The 21,622-nt window shown below is 41.1% G+C and overlaps 3 protein-coding genes across 3 annotated transcripts; 1 reads left to right on the top strand and 2 right to left on the bottom strand.

Annotated features, from left to right (window-relative positions):
* Window positions 1-228: 228 nt before the first annotated feature.
* On the bottom strand, window positions 229-10,614 carry acer2 (alkaline ceramidase 2). The gene is made up of 6 exons (XM_061274119.1): window positions 10,279-10,614; window positions 9,904-10,018; window positions 8,016-8,157; window positions 7,417-7,554; window positions 2,826-2,963; window positions 229-2,082 (listed from the first exon to the last, which is right to left on the bottom strand). The coding sequence occupies exons 1-6, from the start codon at window positions 10,390-10,392 to the stop codon at window positions 1,896-1,898; spliced, it is 834 nt and encodes a 277-aa protein (XP_061130103.1). The 5' UTR covers window positions 10,393-10,614; the 3' UTR covers window positions 229-1,895.
* A 662-nt stretch (window positions 10,615-11,276) lies between these two features.
* On the top strand, window positions 11,277-14,213 carry rps6 (ribosomal protein S6). Its single transcript, XM_061274166.1, has 6 exons — window positions 11,277-11,353; window positions 11,909-12,040; window positions 12,341-12,551; window positions 13,009-13,155; window positions 13,579-13,736; window positions 14,084-14,213. Exons 1-6 carry the CDS (start codon window positions 11,348-11,350, stop codon window positions 14,177-14,179), a joined length of 750 nt encoding a protein of 249 aa, XP_061130150.1. The 5' UTR covers window positions 11,277-11,347; the 3' UTR covers window positions 14,180-14,213.
* A 474-nt stretch (window positions 14,214-14,687) lies between these two features.
* Window positions 14,688-17,576, bottom strand: LOC133151278 (perilipin-2-like). The gene is made up of 6 exons (XM_061274165.1): window positions 16,729-17,576; window positions 16,388-16,583; window positions 15,955-16,037; window positions 15,583-15,820; window positions 15,361-15,497; window positions 14,688-15,096 (listed from the first exon to the last, which is right to left on the bottom strand). The coding sequence occupies exons 1-6, from the start codon at window positions 16,744-16,746 to the stop codon at window positions 14,743-14,745; spliced, it is 1,026 nt and encodes a 341-aa protein (XP_061130149.1). The 5' UTR covers window positions 16,747-17,576; the 3' UTR covers window positions 14,688-14,742.
* Between the last annotated feature and the right edge of the window lie 4,046 nt (window positions 17,577-21,622).

Below are 21,622 nucleotides of genomic sequence, written 5' to 3'. Positions count from 1 at the left end.
TTTCACATTTCATTTTTCATGGTATTTTAATGCAGCTTGAATTGAGTCACCTAAATTGTCTTTTTAAAAAATCTTTTTAATTACAACAATACTGTACCTGTATCCAGACGAGAAAATGGCACTAGGAAACAATCCCTTGTCTGGGTTTATTAAGTGGAAAAACTCTGCCTCATAGTGGTCAAAAAGTATTATTCAACGACAAATGGATTAAACTCCAAGCAAAGGATGTGATAGTCATCATTGGCTCCATTTATTGCATATAATAAAGTACCAATACCATAACCTATTACAAATCTTTGTTTACAAAACAGCATAAATTATGAAAATAAATAATTCTGTGCTGCGGTCTGCGTTACAATGGGGGAAGAAAAAAGATCAACATAAGTGAAAATACACCATTTACTGCTTTGTGTTCATTGAAAACTACACAATCATGTATTCTTCAGCTTCACAATGAGACATTGTTCACATTGGCAATACTGTATTTCTGGAGGATACAATAAAAATATAGTATTTGGCAATACAAATGTATACATGCAATATCAAAACCATTCATAGTAAATATGCTGTCATTTGAATTATTTGGGGGTTTAAATATCACCGTAATGTCAAAACTACAGTTTCTGTGGAAAACCTTCATTTGACCACTCATGTGCGCATGTGAGTTTTCTCACATGGAATACAATCAATTGAGGTGAAGCATTTGTTTCTTTTTAGCATAAGCTTTTTTAGCACCCACGGTTCCCTTTTCAAATTCAACACAGATGATTTTTGGCAAAAAAACTGGACATAAAAAATATGTAAATTTTTTATGAACTGTAATTTAATAAATAAATCCGTTTGTGACTTAGGGGAAATAAGACAACTCTGCTTCCCTTAAGTGAAAATAAATACCAACACAGCAAACAATTATATGCTGTACCCTGTTTACAAGAGAGTTTTACACTTTGGTTTTCTTCGGCAACACACTATCCAGTATGATTTAGGCTTTGCGGGCAATTCTCATACATTTTCTTAGCTTATAGTCAAACATTGTGTATCTGGACTGAATAAATAAACTCCAGAAAATGAGACACGAGTTGAGATTTCTGCTGTTAAATAAAAAAACAAACACACTTCAAATATAATATAAAACAGTAACAAAAGCATTTTGAAAGTTACCTACAGCTTAACAATTACAATGAAATACTGATGCTTGACCTGAAATGTTATGATAGTGATTTTCTGTTTGTCCATTCCCAAATCCAATCCATTTTGATGTCAACATTCACTTTTTTTTTTTTTACATTTTGGTTATTATGGCTCTTCATTCATTAACATACAAAGACATCATTGGTTAATAAAGTACAAGAGTATGATTCCAGTCAACCACATTATCATGCTGGTAATAAAGACATCAGTGGAGGAGTTGCAGTGAACTCTGAGCAGCTGGTTTTCTATGATGTAATAATCACAGTTGGTGTATCCAGAGCATTCTTGTCACCAATGCTGGTTTCCTAACGGCCGGAATGCACCGATTAGATGCAGGGAGTTTGTCAAGGCAATACCAAATCCTAAACATATTTTGAGTTACCACACCATGTGCAACACATTTAATAAAGCGGAAAATGCATCATACATAATAATATCATATCACATGCTCTTCCTGGCAAGCTCCATGGCACGTTTGAAACGCTCATCGTAGGAAGCCATCAGAAATGTCCCCAAGTTACGTTGTTTGTGGCACGTTTGTTCTTTTGACTGTGCTTCAGAATAAACTGCAGGTAATAAATACCACTTCTGTGATCCAATCCAAAATACTTTATGGAGGCAACTGGTCCCGGCGATGAATCTTTTCGGGACACGGCCTGGTGAGAAATGTTAAAGTGCAACCAGCTGGGCAGTCGTGGATCACCTTACGTCACCTTGATAGCTGATTTCTTGTGGACAAAGAGGAATGAAACGTAGGGAACGCCAATGAAGGCCCATTTTTCATTAGGCCAAAACATAATGACTGGACCTCGCTCCGGGGCCTCGCTAGCAACGTCAAAGTAGGCGAAGCAGACGCAACCCAAGTAGGAAGCCAGACAAATGAGGATGTGCCTGCAAGAGTGACAATTGTGAATAGAACACAGACAACTACAAGAAAATAGAGAAAATAATATAAAATAATCAAATATAAAAATCTATATCTTATTCCATTTAGGGTTACAGCTGGGTAGCTATGGGAACAAAGCAACCTCAAACTGATCATCTCAGAGCTGAGGCACAGAGACAGACAACTATTGCAGGGTTTATAAAAATTTTGGATTTTTCATGATTTTTTTTGCTGTAGTTTCGACTTTTATTTTTAAATCAGTCAGTTTTAATTCGTTTCTATAGTAATTCTGTTAGTTTTCATTTTTCGCAAATGCTTCGGTATAGTTCATGTTTGATGAGGTTTAGTATTAGTTTTTTTTCTAAATACATTTGTACTTGTCGAGTAATTATTGTGCAATGAAGTAAAGCAAACTACAATTTTCATGACTATTTGACCTTTGTGATTGTGTGTGTGTGTGTGTGTGTGTATGTAAGTAAATGATGTACACAAAACTACACTGTGCTGCTGCTTGCATACACAAACCAAAATTATTTCTACGCAATCAACCTAGTCCCTAGTTACAAACAGACAATGTGGATATGCTACGCATAGAATTGCTGTTTTTGTGCGTAAATCAAATATTTTAGAATTAACAAATGATGACAGAATACATCATGCATTTCAAAGCTGCAAGAAATACTTATAACTGCAACTCCCAAACTCATATAGTTGTTTTGGTTTCTTGTGTGCTGTTATGTGAACTTACCAAAAACAGTGCAGATAGGGAAAGTTGACAGATGACCACATTTCACAGAAAATCCTGTCGCTGAGCCAGCAGAGCAGAGCTAGAGCCCACCAGATCCCTGAGATCAGACCCAGCTTGAACACGCGTGGGTTTTCACACCTGCGACAAAAAAAACAACATTGACTCAGTGTTTCTGCAGAATCTATATGGCTTGTTAGGTTATTGCCCCCAAGTGAGTTGCTGATTTTTAAAAGCAATCTTTTTGTAAACAATCTCTTTTGAATCATCTGGCCTCACAATTTTCCAAGCATACAGACATGGGTGGTGTGTTTCGGACAACACTGAGCTTTGTGTTCCCGCTTGACAAATCTCCCAGATGGTTCTCAGACCTCCCAGCTGTGTTAACTGCTCCATTTATACTGTCCATTCTTGAGTGTTAAACTACAAATGAACAGCTCTCTTCTAAAGAAATTTAAAAATATATATATTTTATATTTTCATATTTAGACGAGAGCATACTAGATCCTCTGATCTAGTTCTCTGTATATACATATGTGTCCTTGCACCAAGTCAGTGACCCTGAGACTAATCCACAATGCTGTTCATACAAAACTATTCTTAGTTATGTCCTTAAGCATGCACATTGCATACACTCATAAGCCCGCTGCTGGCTGAATGGCAGTCACTGTGACGCACTCATGCTCACTGACAAGCTTCGCTTTGAGGAGAAATTAACATTGAGGTGACACTCCCACCAAAAAATGTTGAGACAAAGTTTTTTACTACTTCTTTAAAATGAAGTGAATTGGTTCAACCAATTTCCTGGTTTCATTAGGTTCTTGACGGGTCATTGTTTTGTGGTGTTATATCACAATATCTTGCTCTTAATGTCATTACTAATTTGCCAAGGTCATTCTCACACTTTTTCCAGCCTCCTGAATTTGGTTTGGTCATTGAGTTTTGTTGGACTCACAAATTCGCTAAAACTAATGGTGTTAGCCTCAAATAAGTACTAGTATGTACAAATGTGCCAGATACATAGATCTGCACATTAATTGATAAATGTAATTCAATGATGAAGAAAATTCAAATCCATACTACCTTGGTGGGGTCACATTTACTTTGCAATTCACACTTTTTTACACTAGGGACTCAAATTGGTGGCCACCATGGGATCTTCTTAGTTGCCATGGCATCCAAATTTGTAATAGCCATTGGCCAAACATGACATGAGATGAGGCGTCTCACTTGCATTAGAGCAGGGATGTCAAACTCATTTTCTTCGCGGGCTGCATTGTAGTCATAGCTTCTTTTGGAGGGCCATTATGACTGTCAACCCAAATAAATGTATGAGCACCTCATATTATATACAGTAAAAGCTACAAAACAAACTGACAAATAACTCGTTTTCAAATCATGACGCGAATTTGATGCACAATTTGTCTTCGCGGGCCACATAAAATGATGTGGTGGGCCGTATCTGGCCCCCGGGCCTTGAGTTTGACACCTGTGCATTAGAGCAAGTTAATTGAAGCATACCTATTTAAAGTTATGAAAACAATTATGTATAATTTGTTTTCCTTTAAGTAACAATGCATGTTCCTTTTTCTTCTATTCAAACCATTTAGATTATTTGGATTTCAAAGTTGACACCTGCCTATGTATTGTGCTTTATTCACTAACTGGCAATCTATAACTGGTCATGTATTTTTTAACTTTGTACTGTGTATTTTGTGAATGTCTTCCTTTTTTTTTTATCCAAGTAGGCTGAGATGCACAAAGATTTACTGTATGCACAAACATGCCAATGAATCTTGATTTTAAATGTAATTCAAAATTCTGAGGAATATATCGGGTGCGCCACACTAAAAAATGATGCAACATTTTGATAATGAGAGCATGAAGGGACACTTCAGTAATGTTCTTACGTTAATTATGAATTAGTCTACTAGTTGAAGAGTTTTGGCAGATAGGAGAGGCTACTCTCGGGCAAAAGGAAATACTGTAGATTAGCTGGGTTGTGATACTTCCTCCCAAAGGGAAATGTCTTCCGTTATGTCACATCGGATAGCGTCTGCCAAAAGCCAGTCAGCAGCATCTAGCGTGGCTTTTAGGACATGTCAACCGCTACAAGCACTTCCTTCCAACAGAGCAAATGTGCCAGATCCATTAGTTCTCAGTAGTAAGTCCCTAATACAGCGACTATCAGCTACGACAGAAGCATGCAAGATAAGAAGCAGCACCAGGACTTGTTTTGAGGAGGGGGCTGCTGGTGAAATTCATGAACGTGTGACAGTTGGAGGTAGAGATAAGTGGTGAAAAGGCTGGCATGTCTATCTTGGGTGGAGGCTTAATGAAAATCTGGAGGGAGGAAAAATGGGAAGTGACAAGGAGACGTCATGAAAGAATGCTGTACTGACAACACAGAGAAGCAAAAACTTCATTATTATTATTATTCGTGAGGATTGCTTTCACACCCAAATTGCAGTAAGCTATTTGCATTACTTTCATCTCCATAAAGTCATGGGACGTATTTATTTCTCAGTACTCAACGCAACAACAACCGTGTTAAATTCGATTATTTCGAGGGATAATGAATTTCACCAATCAAAGGGCAAGTGGAGAGTACAAGGCAAGATGGAGACCCCTTGAGATTTTTCCCTGCCTAATTTATAATCCAAAAATGCAGAATTACACATACATATGTATACGCACACATACTTGGTCAAATATATATCTTATATGATATTTTTTCTCTTTACTTCCCCCTTAAGGGTATCTCATTCAGAGACACAACGATCTATATCTATGCCAAAGTCCTTTTTTCATAGGTCATTTTTATTTTTTGTTGGATTAATTAACCTCTGATTCAGGTTATTGCCCTTACGATTAGTCATTTCATGGTGGAATGGAATGTTATTTACATCAATTCCTGGTGGATGTGACGCAAATGAGGGGAACTTAGTCGCACTGTAAAAGGCAAACAAACAACAACATATCACGTACTTAACAAAGGCCAAAGTCAGAATAGGGCAGGAGGAATTCTCACCCAACAAAAACAAGCCGCCTCCGTGAATGACTGGCACCAAAGATAATGTCAAGAATTATTATCACGTTGAACAATAGAAGACTTGGTGTCGGAAGAGTAGTCATGGTGAGTGAGTCCGACAGTAAAAGGAAACAACTCCAAATTGCAGAGTCAGAGGGAAAGGCTGCAACCTGGCTTGTTATGTGTTTTCAGAAACATTCTTTCACATCATACCCCTCTGTAATGACTTTAGAACAGGTCACTCGACAATACAAGTACAGAAGGTCAAATGGGGGTGAGTGAATGTACTGCTATCTGCAAGATGACATTTGCCCCTTGTCAGTACACAAACATACAGTAAACACACCCACCCACATACACAAAGAAAAACAGCCATCGGCGGAAATGTGTTGTATCTGCTGCCGTTCAAGTGTTTACAAGTTACAAACTGATGGTCTCATTTTAATGAGCCAAGAGTTTTTTTCTTTTTTCTTTTTTATCCTAGTTGACATGAAATTTACGTAACAGGGAAATTTTGTGGACAGAGGATATAAAAAATGTCAAAAACCCTATTCATAGACAAACAATACTAACATTGTGATATACACGCAAGACCAAAGGTTGGTAAAGTCAATGTACGGTCTGAAGAGAGTTGAGGGTGTGTAAACGAACACGTCCACATTAAACTCTCCCTGGACAGCTCAGTCAATCACAGTGTGACAGCAGTCAATGACCTACCAACTTGGGTCTCATGAAGAAAGGTTCCTTACTCAAGAGACTTTTCCACAGTGGCTGCGCTAGGAACAGCCCTGCATGATCTCTGTTCAGGCTTCCCAAGAGTGGCCATGACAAACTGCCAGAAAATCCTCGATTCTAATCAAACTGGGACTCGCTTGTCCTGCACAGTCGGACTGTTTCAAAAGATGTATTTTTGCCATCACTTGTGTTCTGTATTTGTTTTTATCATCTTGTTTTGGCAGGCTAGGAATTCACACCACCGTCAAAGCATTTAGTTATCACACCCACTCATTATTGCATTAAGAGGCTCTTTGGGACATTTCATTGGATTTGTAATAAGCAAATCTGATTAAACAAAACACCAGCTCATAACCTCGCAATTCATTTTAGTTTGAAACACTTCCATGACCTTTGGTTAACCTTCCGTACTCACTGCTCTATAAACGCGATGGCAAGCAGTGCTTGAGTTGTCCCAGTAATATTTATGACATCGTTCTTGGTTATTACCGCCCATGGGATCCCTAGGGCAGTAATCCTGCTTTTTTTATCTCAAATATTTTCCTTAGCTTAGTTTGACACAGCTCTATTTGCTGGTTGCCTATCAACACCAATAAAAATACAGGAGACAATTTGAGAGGAGACTTGGGGCAGTAAGAAAATGGACTCCCTGCAATCGATTGTGGTGGAGAATACTTCAGTCTCCAGCGATAAAGAACAGCAACAAATGTATCCTACAAAGTATCTGTTCCTGCCATTAGGAAAGTGTCAAGAGCAAGTAGAGCCTTTATCAATCATGACTTCAGATGCATTTAGCACAAGTGTTACAAATCCCAGTGGACAACTGACCTTTTAAGCTCGGTGATAAGCAGCACCGTGCATGGGATGCCCAGAGTCATGAGCGACAAGGAGTTCACAACTGGTTTAACAAAAGCCAAGCCGGTAGTGATTCCTGACAGGATGGCGATAACCACTTTGAACCTCGACCTAGAGCAAAGAGCAAATCAAACTTAGATAAAAAAGCTTTTTGTCATGACAAAATCACTGTTAAGGGCTGTTGGGTACCTCAAAATCTTTTTACAGTAAAGTGACAGTCTATAAAATAGATCTGCATGGGCAATAACAGCAACCACAATGGCTGTGTGACAATGGAAAGAGAAGTAAGGACATGTGATCCAGCTTTTACTGGTGTCAGCTATCTTAGGCCAACCTATTATTAAACTGAAGGTTTGACAGCAATGGATATGTCTTGTGACAGAATGGCAAGCATAAGCCATAATCCGGTTGCTGCTTAATACTAATTTAAGACCTGAAATTCAGTCTGTCTAAATAGAAAAATGGTCCACAAGAAAAAACAGGTCTCAGATACCGAGGAGTAACAACAGATTTTAATATCAGTTTAAATGTTCTAAAGTTAGTTTATGAATCAACTATTCTGATGGCCATACCGATCTCTCCTGAACATCCTGGGTAAGTATCTTTTGGGGAACCACATGGCTATGGCACACATGAGCACCCACAAAATGGCCAACTCATCCAGCATTTGGCCCAGGAAGCTGAGGGTAGCGTGAAAGTATGTCGATCCAATACCTACAGTGGGAAGTATAAAAAGAAACACTCTCATTAGAATAACAAACTGTGCTAAAAAGATTGGATGTGATGTATATTAGAAGACACCACTTTTCCAAACAGTCCCTATTGTCTCTTCCTAAAATAAGAGTTGAGATGCGGACCATCTGATGTGTCAAGATCAGAACAAAAAAAGATTGTATTTAAAATAATTATTTTTGACAAAAGTATATACCAATATCGATTCACTTTATGAATTCCACAAAGGAAATAATTAAAAATATAATATTCTTGGCACACAATCCATTTCAGATAAAAACCCGCCCTGGAATCCACACTGACCTCAGAATGGAAGGAGGGGGTTACTGTCGGTTAAAATCAACACTGAGGGAACAAGGCACTGTATTCCTCTTGAACGTTGTTACATGCAGAGAGGCACCATTTAAGACTAAAGACTATTGAGCGAAATCTAATGGAATCAGACCAGTCTTCTTCCAACCAATGATTAATCCTTGTGATTATATTACATAGAGTTGAATGATTGAAGATAGCTTAAAGCTGCAGCTAATGAGACTATAATATCATGACCATAGAACTATTATGTAACTTTTTCCTAGTACAACGTGACCAATGTGCATATGTCTCTGTCCTGGCTACTCAGTACAAAAAGGGCTAAGTAAGCACCAACATTGTCCTTAGCTTGTTTTTTTGTGCGTTATTGATTGGTATAGTGATTGGTATTCTGTCTGTTGACAGGTTGCTTGGTATATTCTTAAAGAAGTCACGCCAAACATTTTCTTGAGACTTGTATGCACAGCCACTGGACTGTAAATAGAATACAGATTTATATTGCATCTATGGAGTCTGAATTAAGCAGAAATATCCAGCCGTTTTTTTTTTTTTAATCCATCTCAGGGGTCACTTGCTGTCAAATGCTAATGACATCAAAGTGCTTTAAGTCCTATCCCACTGGCGATCAACTGCGGATGTTGGCAAAAATAGCAAAATGCACACTCGGGGTCAGTCTGTCAGGGTTTGTTCAAGGTCGCAAATGTTCTTAAACTGTTCGTCAAACGTTTCAGTATTTCTTTTTGTCCTGAACATGCTCAAATTTTCGTTGCAATGAATTAAAAACATTTGTGAGCTTGAATGCATTCACCGCCTTCAAAAACACTTGACTTTTTAAGTGAGATAGGGTCTTATGGGCTCAGGGAATGAGCAAATGGCTCACCCAAGCTGAGCCATTTGCACTGTGATGTCATTTTTATTGACAGCAAGTGGCATAATAGCCAGCGATTCATATTCCACAAATGCAATACTAATCACAATACTGTGTTTAACTGCACAGAATATATTGTTTTAAAGAATTGTAAAGAAATTATGGAGTTGACTTCCTCTTTCAGCAGCAAGTAGACAGTAGCAATGTGTTTGTTATGCATCTTTAACTTCTTTTCACACCGGTATTAAGAACTTTATAATTTTGGGTTTACTCGTATACATTAAATTCCTTATATATCTACCTTTAACTTTCAACACAATTTCCTTTCACTCAGGATAAACTGTTCTTATTTGCTGAAACTCCATTGCAACCTGACTTGTTTAATCTGCTTATCGTGTCATCTTCTGTCATGAATTTAAGCTTCAATGTAAACTGCACATTTAAATGCATATTATAAAAAATGTTATTTTGCTGAGGTGACTAAATGCTGACACAGAAAATGGGTCATTATCACACAGTAAAAGATCATGTCACTCAAGCCAACTTACCCACCACGACCAGGAGGGTCCAAATGAGGTATATCCCACTGTTGAAATGTGTGGCATATTGGCGAAATAAGCACATTAATATGGGCGGCAAAACAAAAAACAAAATGTTGCTGATCTGAAATGACAAACAAAGGGAAACTCATGAAAAAAAGAAACACACAGGCAGATGTTTTCCAGCGTGCAGGGCCTCTATACTAACATGTGTAACTTGATGCTGCAGCCGAAACGGTAAACATCAAGTCCCAAAAGCGGTAGTTCAATACAAAGAAAAACTCAACTAGAAACGTGACAGCTGTTGATGGAAAGCCGATCTGCGTTAATATGCAAAACAAAAAAACACACACACCAAAAAAAAAAAAAAAACCGCACACTGACCGTGTTGTAAAACTCTGCGATGCCTGGATAAATAAGGTAATTGCCTTCACACCAATCCACATCTGAGCTGCCAGCCTGCAAGTGGTCCCAGAAAATCAGATCAACGTTACTCATGTCTGGACTAGTTGCGCTCAAGGCAGAGACAACAGTGTTGTCGTCCCGCCGCGCATAAACAAAACACGCGAGATGAATCCGTTATGTCTCGTCTTGGGTCTCCAGTAAATTTATGTACGTGGCGAGCACATGCACATTACATGCGATTTTTTTTCTAGACTGCCTTATCTCTATCGTCTGTGCAGTGACTTGACTAAGTAACAACGTAACATTCGACGTCATCGCGTTGACACTTACTGTGTATGGGGACAAAGATTACTTGCTCTCGGTTAGAGAGTGCAGTCCTGTTCAAACAAGTAGTTGTTTTTTGGAAGCAAAAACGTATTTATCTACTCCCTACAATCAGTAGTAATCAGTCTGTCAGGAGATCAACTCATCGTCATCTAACTAAATTACCATTCTATATCGTTCGTACTATATTGTGTATATATATATATATATATATATATATATATATATATATATATATATATATATATATATATATATATATATATATATAGTAATAAAATGAATATAAATACAGATCTATACAAATATCATTCATGGTAACTGTGCAAATACACTGCAGATTGATAATATATGCCTCATGTTGCTTTACTGTCAAATGTCTAACACCAAGGCTTGAATTTATCAAAAGACGGACGCTGGTGACCGTGAGAGGAACTGTCTTGGCCTAGCATACCAATGAACAATTAACCTTTGGCGACGTTGAATTGAGCCTGGTTGAATCGTCAAATATTAAATTGAATTCATTTGACTTGTTTTCGACCATATGCATGCACTGCATATTTATTCATAAAACATATTTTTAACGTTCTTCATTTTGTCGCGTTGTTCAGCATGACAATATTTTACGTGAGATATCGCGAGAATATCTCAGCGCTATGTGAGATCTTGGAGCGGATATCCGGTCTCTTTTTCGTGGCGGACCGTCGTTGGGCCGGTTTGCAAAATGAAGGTACAACGTTTATTCTAGCGTATACTTTTGTGTAAAACAAATTTTCCCAAAATAATACCGTAAATGTAAAGAAGTCTTAATATGAAAACAAGTGGTCCTAAAAACTGTAGCAATAATAGGCTCGTCGCTGAGGATGCGTTTTGATTGTAGCGCCAGCTAGCACTGTGGGTTGTCGAGTAGTGTGGAACATGGCTAGTCACAAATAGAAATGTGCACCTACTCGAGATCACTTTGACGTATTCGCACTATTTATCCGTCCTAATTCTAGGCTGTTGCTAAACCCTGTTAAACGCTAAAATTGCTGCTGGTAGTGTATTTTCAGGTACGGCCAACTTCACCTTAATTACTTGCTGTGAAGTTAGTAATGGAAGGGCCCATTACTAGCCAGCTACAGGAGCTTTCCTCATCGAACATTTTAGATCCACATCTTAGCTGAGTGGCACAGAAGTATTAATACAGGACTTAATATTGGAATCTTAGCTAGTACAATCTGACGTGCGCACTCGTCAAGTCTTGCTTGATGTCAATGGCCACTAATGCACTGTTGTCTTGCAGCTCAACATCTCGTTCCCCGCCACTGGCTGCCAAAAGCTTATCGAGGTGGATGATGAACGCAAACTGCGTACCTTCTATGAGAAGCGCATGGCCACCGAGGTGGCTGCTGACCCCCTTGGAGATGAGTGGAAGGTACGTTGTAATATTGGAAAGGTGTGTCGTTACTGTAAATGTGGCTCACCGCGATTACTTTCTGACTGACCAGTAGTCATTTAGGTAAAACAGTGTGTAGCCAAAGAAGCCGTAGAGAACTCACCAGATGCGGCCAGACCTATGCAGTGGCTGGTTGAAACTGCAGTTCTCTCCCATTGCATTGTCTATTAAACTTATCTTGAGTTTATTTTGAAGATTGGTGAAAGTTTACTGATAATGTTGTATGCATCAGAGGTTGCTTCATGACTTCATTACCACCCCATCTTTCCTTATTCTCAGGGTTATGTGGTGCGCATCAGCGGAGGCAATGACAAGCAGGGCTTCCCAATGAAGCAGGGCGTGCTGACTCAAGGCCGTGTGCGCCTGCTGCTCAGCAAGGGCCACTCTTGCTACCGTCCCCGCAGGACTGGCGAGCGCAAACGCAAGTCTGTCCGCGGCTGCATCGTTGATGCTAACCTCAGTGTTCTCAACTTGGTCATTGTCAAGAAAGGTAATGTTGAAAGGAGTGTGCCTCATTCCAGTGCACAGTCGGAACGCACTGAACGGTTAAGTTGGAAGTTTGGAATGATGTATTGTTGTTAAAATATCTGAACTGATTATTTTATGGAGAATTGTTTTCTGTACTGATTAATGTCAAATAGAGGAAAATGTGCTGCTCGTCAAGTAAATGTCAAATTACGGAAGCTCTTTGGAGGGATTCTCGTGGCACACCAGTTGGTCCTTTTTGACTACTCCAGTCATTGAGGAGGGATAGTGTGTGCCAAAGGAACTGTAGAGGACTGTAGAGAATACGACCAGCTCAAACAATGGCTGGTTTAAAACTGCAGTCCGCTCACATTAACAAATGTTAGTCAAAGCTTTGACTGTGCTTCATCCTAAATGGAGAACTGTTTATTCTTGAATACCGCGGCTCACCTTGAAGAGACCTTTTTATGTCCTCCCCACAGGCGAGAAGGACATCCCCGGGCTGACCGACAGCACCGTTCCCCGTCGCCTTGGTCCCAAAAGGGCCAGCAAGATCCGCAAGCTCTTCAACCTGGCCAAGGAGGATGATGTCAGACAATATGTTGTGAGGAGACCCCTGACTAAAGAAGGTCAGTCTCTTAATGTTGCCAGTAAATTGTGCTGTGATCATTCAGTGAGACAATAAGAGGCACACATTTGAATTAGTGGTGAAGTGATCTAATTCCGCACAATGCTATTGCTGCATGATAGTGTGAGATAAGTGACTGCTTATGCAGGGTCCCCCCCCCCCCCCCCTCCTTTAGCTGTTGTAAAATCACTAATGGAATGCAGAATCCTCATGTGTCCCCAAGCATTACTTTTCAGGAAATCCCAAAAGCAGCATGCTTATTGAGCCCTTAATATTTTATATTCCAAGCAAGCAAGCAAGCCATTTTCAACTGATTTCCAGAAAAATCTGAAATTTACCCTTGTGGAGATTTTGGTGTGAATGGACTGTTGTCCGTCTTTTCCTGTGCATGCATTCTCAGTGGCAGTTGACCTTGTCTTTTCAGGCAAGAAGCCAAGATCAAAGGCTCCCAGGATCCAGAGACTAGTGACCCCTCGTGTGTTGCAGCACAAACGCCGCCGCATTGCCCTTAAGAGGAAGCGCACCCAGAAGAACAAGGAGGAGGCATCAGAGTATGCCAAGCTTCTGGCTAAGAGGATGAAGGTAATCGTCAGGGCATGCCTCATCTCTTTGAAACTCAAATATTCATGCATTACTCCCATTAGGCACTCAGGCCAAACTTGGCATTTCTGGTCGGTTGGAGAGAATGGATCACTCACTAAACTGCTCTCTTTTCAACCTTATTTGCCTTTTAATTATAACCAATAAGAATAGTGTGATTAAATACTTTTTACAACCAGTCATTCATATTCAGACATGCAGTATGCAAACATGTCATTTTGGCACAGTTGTCTTGTGATGGAGCCGTTTTAGTGCTTCACATTTTGATGCTGTATAAAAGTTCCAACTATATTGTGAAACTTTTAATTGACTTGTTTTCTTCTCACCAGGAGGCCAAAGAGAAGCGCCAGGAACAGATCGCCAAGAGGCGCCGCCTTTCTTCTCTCAGGGCATCAACATCCAAATCAGAGTCTAGCCAAAAGTGAACTCAAAGTCAAATAAAGTAATGTTTGGTCTAAAGGCAACTGTTTCAGAGCATAATTTCAATTGTTGAATACTGTATTTTCCACACCATAAGGCACACTTTAAAGCCTTTAATTTTATCAAAACCCCAGAGGAACGCCATTTAATAAGGTGCACCTTCTTTTAACCCAAAGTGCCTTATGATGTGGAAAATACAGTACATACTTTAAACTACATGACACAGAAATGCTCTAAAAGGGGTTTGTGGATTTAGGTTTGGCACAGGGGTGTCAAGATCTGGCCTGCAGGTCAAAATGGCCCTCAGAAGAAATCTATAGAATCTAGAGTTTTACAACCCTGGTTTAGCAGTTCCGAATCTGTTGGTGTGGGTGACTTGCGAGGCCGCTCTCGACTTACATTAATAAACCTAATTAACACCAGTGTTGAGGCTACCAAACTTATAAAATGATTTTGTCAAGTGCAAGTCAAAGTGTTTTTTTTTTTGCCACTCTTGAAAACAACTTAAGTTGCTCAATTTTAAATTGCCTTTATTTACATAAACTTGTACACCAACCACTCAGTGAAATCAGTCAACAATGCCCACTTCTTTTCCTGATGAGCTCAGTCGGCTCTCAATCACAGACATGCTGGCGGGTCTCCTCGCTCGCCAGTTAGAATTTGGCTGCAGACTATTCCTGCTGCCCCTAAGTGGAGTTAGACTTGCCTCTGGTGGTGCGGCTGCACTGTTGCGCACACTATCTTGGTTGGAGCCGCTCTGTTGGGTGACTCTTAAGTTGTACATTTCTGTGAAGTAAAAGAATGCTGACACAATCTGTTGCTGTAGATTAAATGGGAGCTGCTCCAAACTCCACGTCAGGGCCAGCCAGCTTGACTGCAGGATACGACGCTGACCTGAAGATGTGGAAAGAGCCTCCATGATCTGCAAATTAAAGAAAATATGGTAGTTCTCTCCTTAGGAGAAGAAACATGCTTTTTTGACATTTTGTGGACACCATATTTATATGCTAATCCAATTGAGTTGTTCATAAGTACAAATAGCAAATAGAGTGATGTGTGCATAAAGTGCAGTGCTATTCTACGCAACTACAATACAACAGCATTATTGTGTTTGTGGAGAATGTTTGATTCACTGTTGCCTCCATAAAACCCTGTACATTTTTTGATGGTAATCCAAAGTAAAGACCTGAGCAGAATGCATCTTGGCTCCGGCCAGCTGGATAGTTCTCCTGCACAGCGTGATGGAAAGTGTCATCAGCCGCACCGAGTACTTCCTCTCGTACGCAGCTGCATTAGAACCTTCAACTAAGACGACCTCTTCTTCTATAAACTCAGCATAAAGGACATTTCTGTTTAGTATCAAGCCCCAATAGAGTATATTTTCATTCCTACCCACTCAGCCACCTACTTTTATCTTCCGCTGGCGGTGGTAGCATACGATTCACCAGAGCTTCAGATACATTCAGTGCAGAAGTCAGTCCCATGCTGGACGCAGTGACAGCTCTTCCCACCAGCGTCTCATCTGATTGCTGCACCCTCACCATGATACCTGACACTGCATGCTGCACACAGTCCACAGTTCCATGTGCCACAATGGTCACCGCATCCTGGACCTCCAGCACCTTACCCCTAACATCATCCACAAGCTGGGACACAAACATCAAAGAAGGGCAGTTATTTTAACAAATTCTAAATGGGGGGGGAGAGGGGGGTAAATAAGACAGTATTAGTTCAAATGCTCATCAGAGATCTCATCAAAAAGAAATATTGAATGCCTAACCTGGTCAGTGGGTGTGTGCAGCACAGGGAAGGTTGCCTCTAACCAATCCAGACTTTTGCAAGCAACATCATTGGCAAAGGAAACTATGAAAATAGACAGCAGGAGGGCATCAACCACTTGCCTAGATCTCTAATTTCTCCTCCAGATGTAAACGGACTAAACCAGACCGACAATAACCTATGACTCACTATAAACCAAATCAGACAAATTTAGCAGCTAACAGAATTGCTTTGAATGATGTTGTCTTGGCCATTAAACGAGCTGTTGAAATTTGCTTCCAATAACGCTGAATTCTATTTTCTTCTACGTACGTTTGCAAATGAGTCAGTTTGTGTTTTCTTTGTTTATGTCCGTATTTTATTTATTTAACGTTTGATTTACTTTGTTCTTTTGTTGAGAGAAAAAAAAAAACATTTTCTTTTGATTCACACACCTTGCGGTTTCAGCTTAGAGATGACTGGTGACACTCGGCGAATAGCCGTCGAACCCAACACGGTCACGCTGCTCTCCAGGCCCTCACAAACACGTTTCAGTCTGGCGTCGCTGCTTTTTGTATCCGTGTACAACACCGACAGCCTGGCGTAGGCAGAGCGTACCAGGGGCAGCTGGGCCACTCGAGCAGCAGCGGTCTGCGGCGTACGAACAAGACATTACACGACAATGTCAACGTGTGCTGCAGTGAAGCTATCCGAAGCAAAGCGTGGTCCTAAACGGGATACCAGTGAAAATGTTTCATGCAGCAAACGAAGGGTTAATAAAGTGAATTGAGCTCACCTGTTTGTCTACCGACATGTTGGCTACCTAAAAGCACAGAAGGAACAACATAAGAACATGACAGGACGTTAGGGTTTTAAAGATTTAGCCAAACGGAAATAGCCACTTCCTCCCCCTAAACACCAATTATGGGAAAACTTTGTCGTCACGTTTCGGCGACTGACCAATTAACGCCAACTTGGGTCTCGTTAAGTTGTAGATCTCGCGAGATGAACACACGATTTGCGCTGTTAGAATACCCTGCATATAAACGCGATTGACAGTCAAAGTGAACAGACTTTAGCGTTCAAAGGCCATATTTGTTGATAAATATTTTTTAATAGGTACGATGTCATTTTACGTACGCTTTCATTGTAGATAAGTTAAAGAAAAATAATGTGTGGTTTAAATGGTGGACAGATATTTTACACACAATTTAGATGACCAATCTGAAGGAAAACAGCTAAATCAATGCAACAAATCGTAGATTTCGATAGAATAAAATTGTTGATTGGCAGGACTGGTGAGCGTAAACAGTTGCAATGCCTCCTAAACGAGATACATACATAAATCTTAACGAACACCACGAAGACAACATAAAAACGGTGGTTTTTGGACACTTTTGCAAATTTCTATCATTTCATTTTAAATCTGTCATCAGATTCAAACACTGAACCCCAGAACTTCGAGGCAGATGTACTAACCACTATTTCACTGTGCTGCCTTGTTTCCCCTAATTGATTAAAAAGGAAAATAAATCACATGCATACATAAGTATTGCCTATGGAAAAGTGCATTTCGGGTACGCTGCATACATACCTAAGAATCCATTCAGATTTAAGGAATTCATTTTGTTTAGAGATGTATGTTTTGGGTGTGGTGTTAAGTGTTTGTACTGCTGTTTTATTCTGAAGGGCCAAACAGGAAGAGGGGGTTGGGGGTGTTCCGGTGAGGTGGAATGGCTGCGAGTTTAGAAGATATGAGACGCAAATAAAGACCGTCTAGTTGCTCTACAAAGTGTTGGTTGAATCCTTACGCCCGAAACGCGACATGGTGTCAGAAGTGGGATCAACTGTAAGAGCTTACTCGCCGGGGATTGAGAGTAGGTCGTGCTGGAAGAAAAAGTAGCCCTCGCCACACGCAGAAAGATGTCGGAGGGTAACGCAGGAGCTAACGTGGCGACTCCACCGCACCAGCAACAGGCTAATCCGCCCCCGAATGCCACATTCACCATTCAGCCTCCTGAAGCATTTGATTTTTCAAGGCCACAGCAATGGGAGAAGTGGATACGGAGGTTTGAAAGATTCCGACTTGCTAGCAACCTGCACCTGAGTTCGGAAGCTAATCAAGTGAACACGCTCATCTACTGCATGGGGGACGAAGCAGACGACATACTTCGAGGTCAAGCTTTATCGGACGCGCAGAGGCATCAGTACCAAGCAGTAAGAGACACTTTAGACATATATTTTGTGCCCAGAAAAAACATAATTTACGAGAGGGCTAGATTTAACCAAAGAGTACAGCAAGTTAATGAGACTGTAGACTCATTTGTCACTGCCCTGTACGCGTTGGCCGAAAACTGTAACTACGGAGCCTTGCACGATGAGTTAATAAGAGATCGTCTCGTCGTGGGACTGAGAGACACCAGTTTAGCTGAGAGACTCCAAATGGACAAAGATTTGACGCTGGAAAAAGCCGTGAACCAAGCCCGGCAGTCAGAAGTCATCAAGAGGCAGCAAACCGATATAAGAGGGGAAAAGAAAGCGGACCTAGATGCAGTGTCAGTGAAATACAAGAGAGAAAAGCATTCTACGTACAAAGCCCCAAGTCTACCAAAACACAAAATGGCTAAATCACCAAATGAGAGTCAGTGCTACAGATGTGGTAGAAGCCCAGCACATGGCAAAGGACAGTGCCCAGCGAAAGATGTAACCTGTCATACATGCGGTAAAAGAGGACATTACAGTAAAGTATGCAAATCTGTTAAAAATGTACATATGATTGAAACAGAGAAATGTAACGAGACACCTATATTCCTTGGTTCAGTACATGCAGGTTCAGATCCTTGGTATGCAGACATAACCATCAGAAACCACAAAGTCAGGTTTAAAATAGACACTGGAGCTGATGTTTCTGTTATCCCAGCCCAGATGTACTTTTGTATAAACCAAAATGAAACAGAGCTGTGTAAACCAGATAGACCATTGATTGGACCAGGTGGCACTCCACTCAATGTTTTAGGTATGTGCAAAGAAACACTGTGTAAAGGTGAACAAAAGATTCAGGAAAATGTGTATGTTATCAGAGACTTACACATGGCGCTGTTAAGTAGGCCAGCAAGTGTCAAACTAAACCTTGTGTCTAGAGCAGATAGCATAGACATTAAAATGTTGAATGAGAACTACCCTAAGTTATGTCAAGGGTTGGGTTTAATGCAGCAACCTTATACTATAAAGTTGAAACCTGATGCTGTGCCTTTTTCCCTTTCCACACCAAGACGCGTTCCCATTCCTTTGTTGGGAAAAGTTAAAGAGGAACTGGAAAGAATGGAGTCAATAGGGGTGATCAGCAGAGTTGAAGAGCCAACTGAATGGTGCTCAGGTATGGTCCCAGTGCCTACTAAGAGTGACTCAGTGCGCATATGTGTCGATCTCACCCACCTCAACGAAGCAGTGTGCAGAGAAAAGTACATCCTGCCTTCAGTTGAACAGACACTTGGATCCCTGACTGGAGCAAAAGTCTTCAGCAAGCTCGATGCAAACAGAGGCTTCTGGCAGGTTCCATTGGCACCAGAGTCAGCACACTACACAACATTCATTACCCCATTCGGACGCTTCCATTTTAACAGACTTCCGTTTGGAATTGCCTCAGCCCCGGAGCATTTTCAGCGGAGAATGTCAATGATTCTCAATGGGCTGCCTGGCGTGGTTTGTCACATGGATGACATCCTCATCTGGGGGAAGGACCAACCAGAACACAACGCCAGACTTCACACAGTGCTAAACAAACTTCAAGCGGCCGGTGTCACGCTAAACATGGACAAGTGTGAACTGAGCACGCAACAGGTGAAGTTCCTGGGACACATTTTGTCTGCTGAGGGAGTCAGACCAGACCCGGACAAAATAAGAGCTGTGATAGCAATGAAGGAGCCGTCAAATGTCAGTGAAGTGCGCAGCTTTCTTGGAATGGTTAACCAGTTAGGAAAGTTTATCTCTGGTCTGGCTGAAAAAGACAAGCCCCTGAGAGACCTGCTGTCAAAGAAAAACCAGTGGGTTTGGAGCCATGCGCAGCAGAACGCTTTTGATCAGTTGAAAAACGAGCTGGCATCCACTCCCGTTCTCACGCTCTATGACCCAAACAAGGACTTGAAAATGTCGGCAGATGCCTCGTCTTATGGACTTGGAGCAGTCCTATTCCAGAAGGAGAGTGAGGAGTGGAGACCAGTAGCATATGCTTCACGTTCCTTAACAGAGACTGAGCAGAGATATGCACAGGTGGAAAAAGAAGCGCTTGGATTAACGTGGGGATGCGAAAGATTCAAAGACTTTCTCATCGGGAGACATTTTTCCCTAGAGACTGACCACAAGCCACTTGTCAGCCTGTTGGGACAACAAGCACTAACAGAACTTCCACCCAGGATTCAACGGTTCAGACTACGGCTCATGAGGTACAGTTACTCTATCTCACACACCCCAGGAAAAGCACTTCTCACTGCGGATACACTGTCACGCGCACCTGTCAATCAAGAGACAGACTCTAAAGCTACGGAGGAACTACTAAATGATACAAACATCTATGTGAACGAAATAGTCAAAAACCTACCTGCTAGCTCGACATATATCACACAATTAAAAGAAGAGCAAAAAAATGACAGTGTATGTTCGGAACTCATGTCATTTTGCCAGAGAGGCTGGCCAGACTACAGCCGTCTCATAGGTCCAATCAAAGCTTATTGGCCACACAGAGACACATTAACAGTCCATGACGAACTGTTATTGAAAGGCACCAGACTTGTTATTCCTACCACTATGCGCGACAAAGTCCTGGTAGCTCTCCATGAGGGACATCAGGGCATGTCAAGATGCAGACAGAGAGCGAAAGAGGCAGTGTGGTGGCCTGGTTTGAGTAGCCAAATAAATGAGCTTGTGAAAAACTGCACCACGTGCATTAAAGAACGTGTCAATCCAGTGGAGCCTTTAATGCCCAGCGAGCTTCCAGAGAGACCATGGCAAAAAGTAGGTGCAGATCTTTTTACACTCAACAACAGCAACTACGTACTTCTGGTGGACTACTATTCCAGATTCGTGGAGATAGCTAAACTGACACCCACTAGATCAGAAGACGTTATAGTACACCTAAAGTCAATTTTTTCCAGACATGGTATTCCGGAATTCTTCTACAGTGACAACGGACCTCAGTTCTCTAGCCAACAGTTCAAAGATTTTGCTGCAGCCTGCGGTTTCAGACATGTAACCAGCAGTCCAAGGTTTGCACAGAGCAATGGTGAGGCTGAGCGTCATGTCCAAACTGTTAAAGGACTACTCAAGAAGGCAAAAGACCCGTATCTTGCACTTTTAGCTTACAGAGCGACCCCTTTGGCTAATGGATATAGCCCAGCTCAACTTCTAATGGGAAGAAGACTTCGCACTCCAGTGCCCCAGCTCCCTTCGTTACTTGTTCCCAGTCTACCGAACAAGGGCTTTGTGGCGTCAAGGGAAGGAGAGATGAAGTTGAAATACAGTGAGGGGTACAACAGGCGACATCGTGTGAGAGATCTTCCTCAACTGTCACCAGGACAACCGGTATGGATCACGGACACTAAGAGTGAAGGGACTGTCATTTCTTCTCACTCAGCACCCCGCTCTTACCTGGTTGAAGGTCCTTCCGGAGCCATCAGGAGAAATAGACATCATCT

This window comes from Syngnathus typhle, linkage group LG3 (genome assembly GCF_033458585.1).
Source record: "Syngnathus typhle isolate RoL2023-S1 ecotype Sweden linkage group LG3, RoL_Styp_1.0, whole genome shotgun sequence".
NCBI classification, from domain to species: domain Eukaryota; kingdom Metazoa; phylum Chordata; class Actinopteri; order Syngnathiformes; family Syngnathidae; genus Syngnathus; species Syngnathus typhle.
This window is presented reverse-complemented; position numbering and strand designations above follow the sequence as displayed.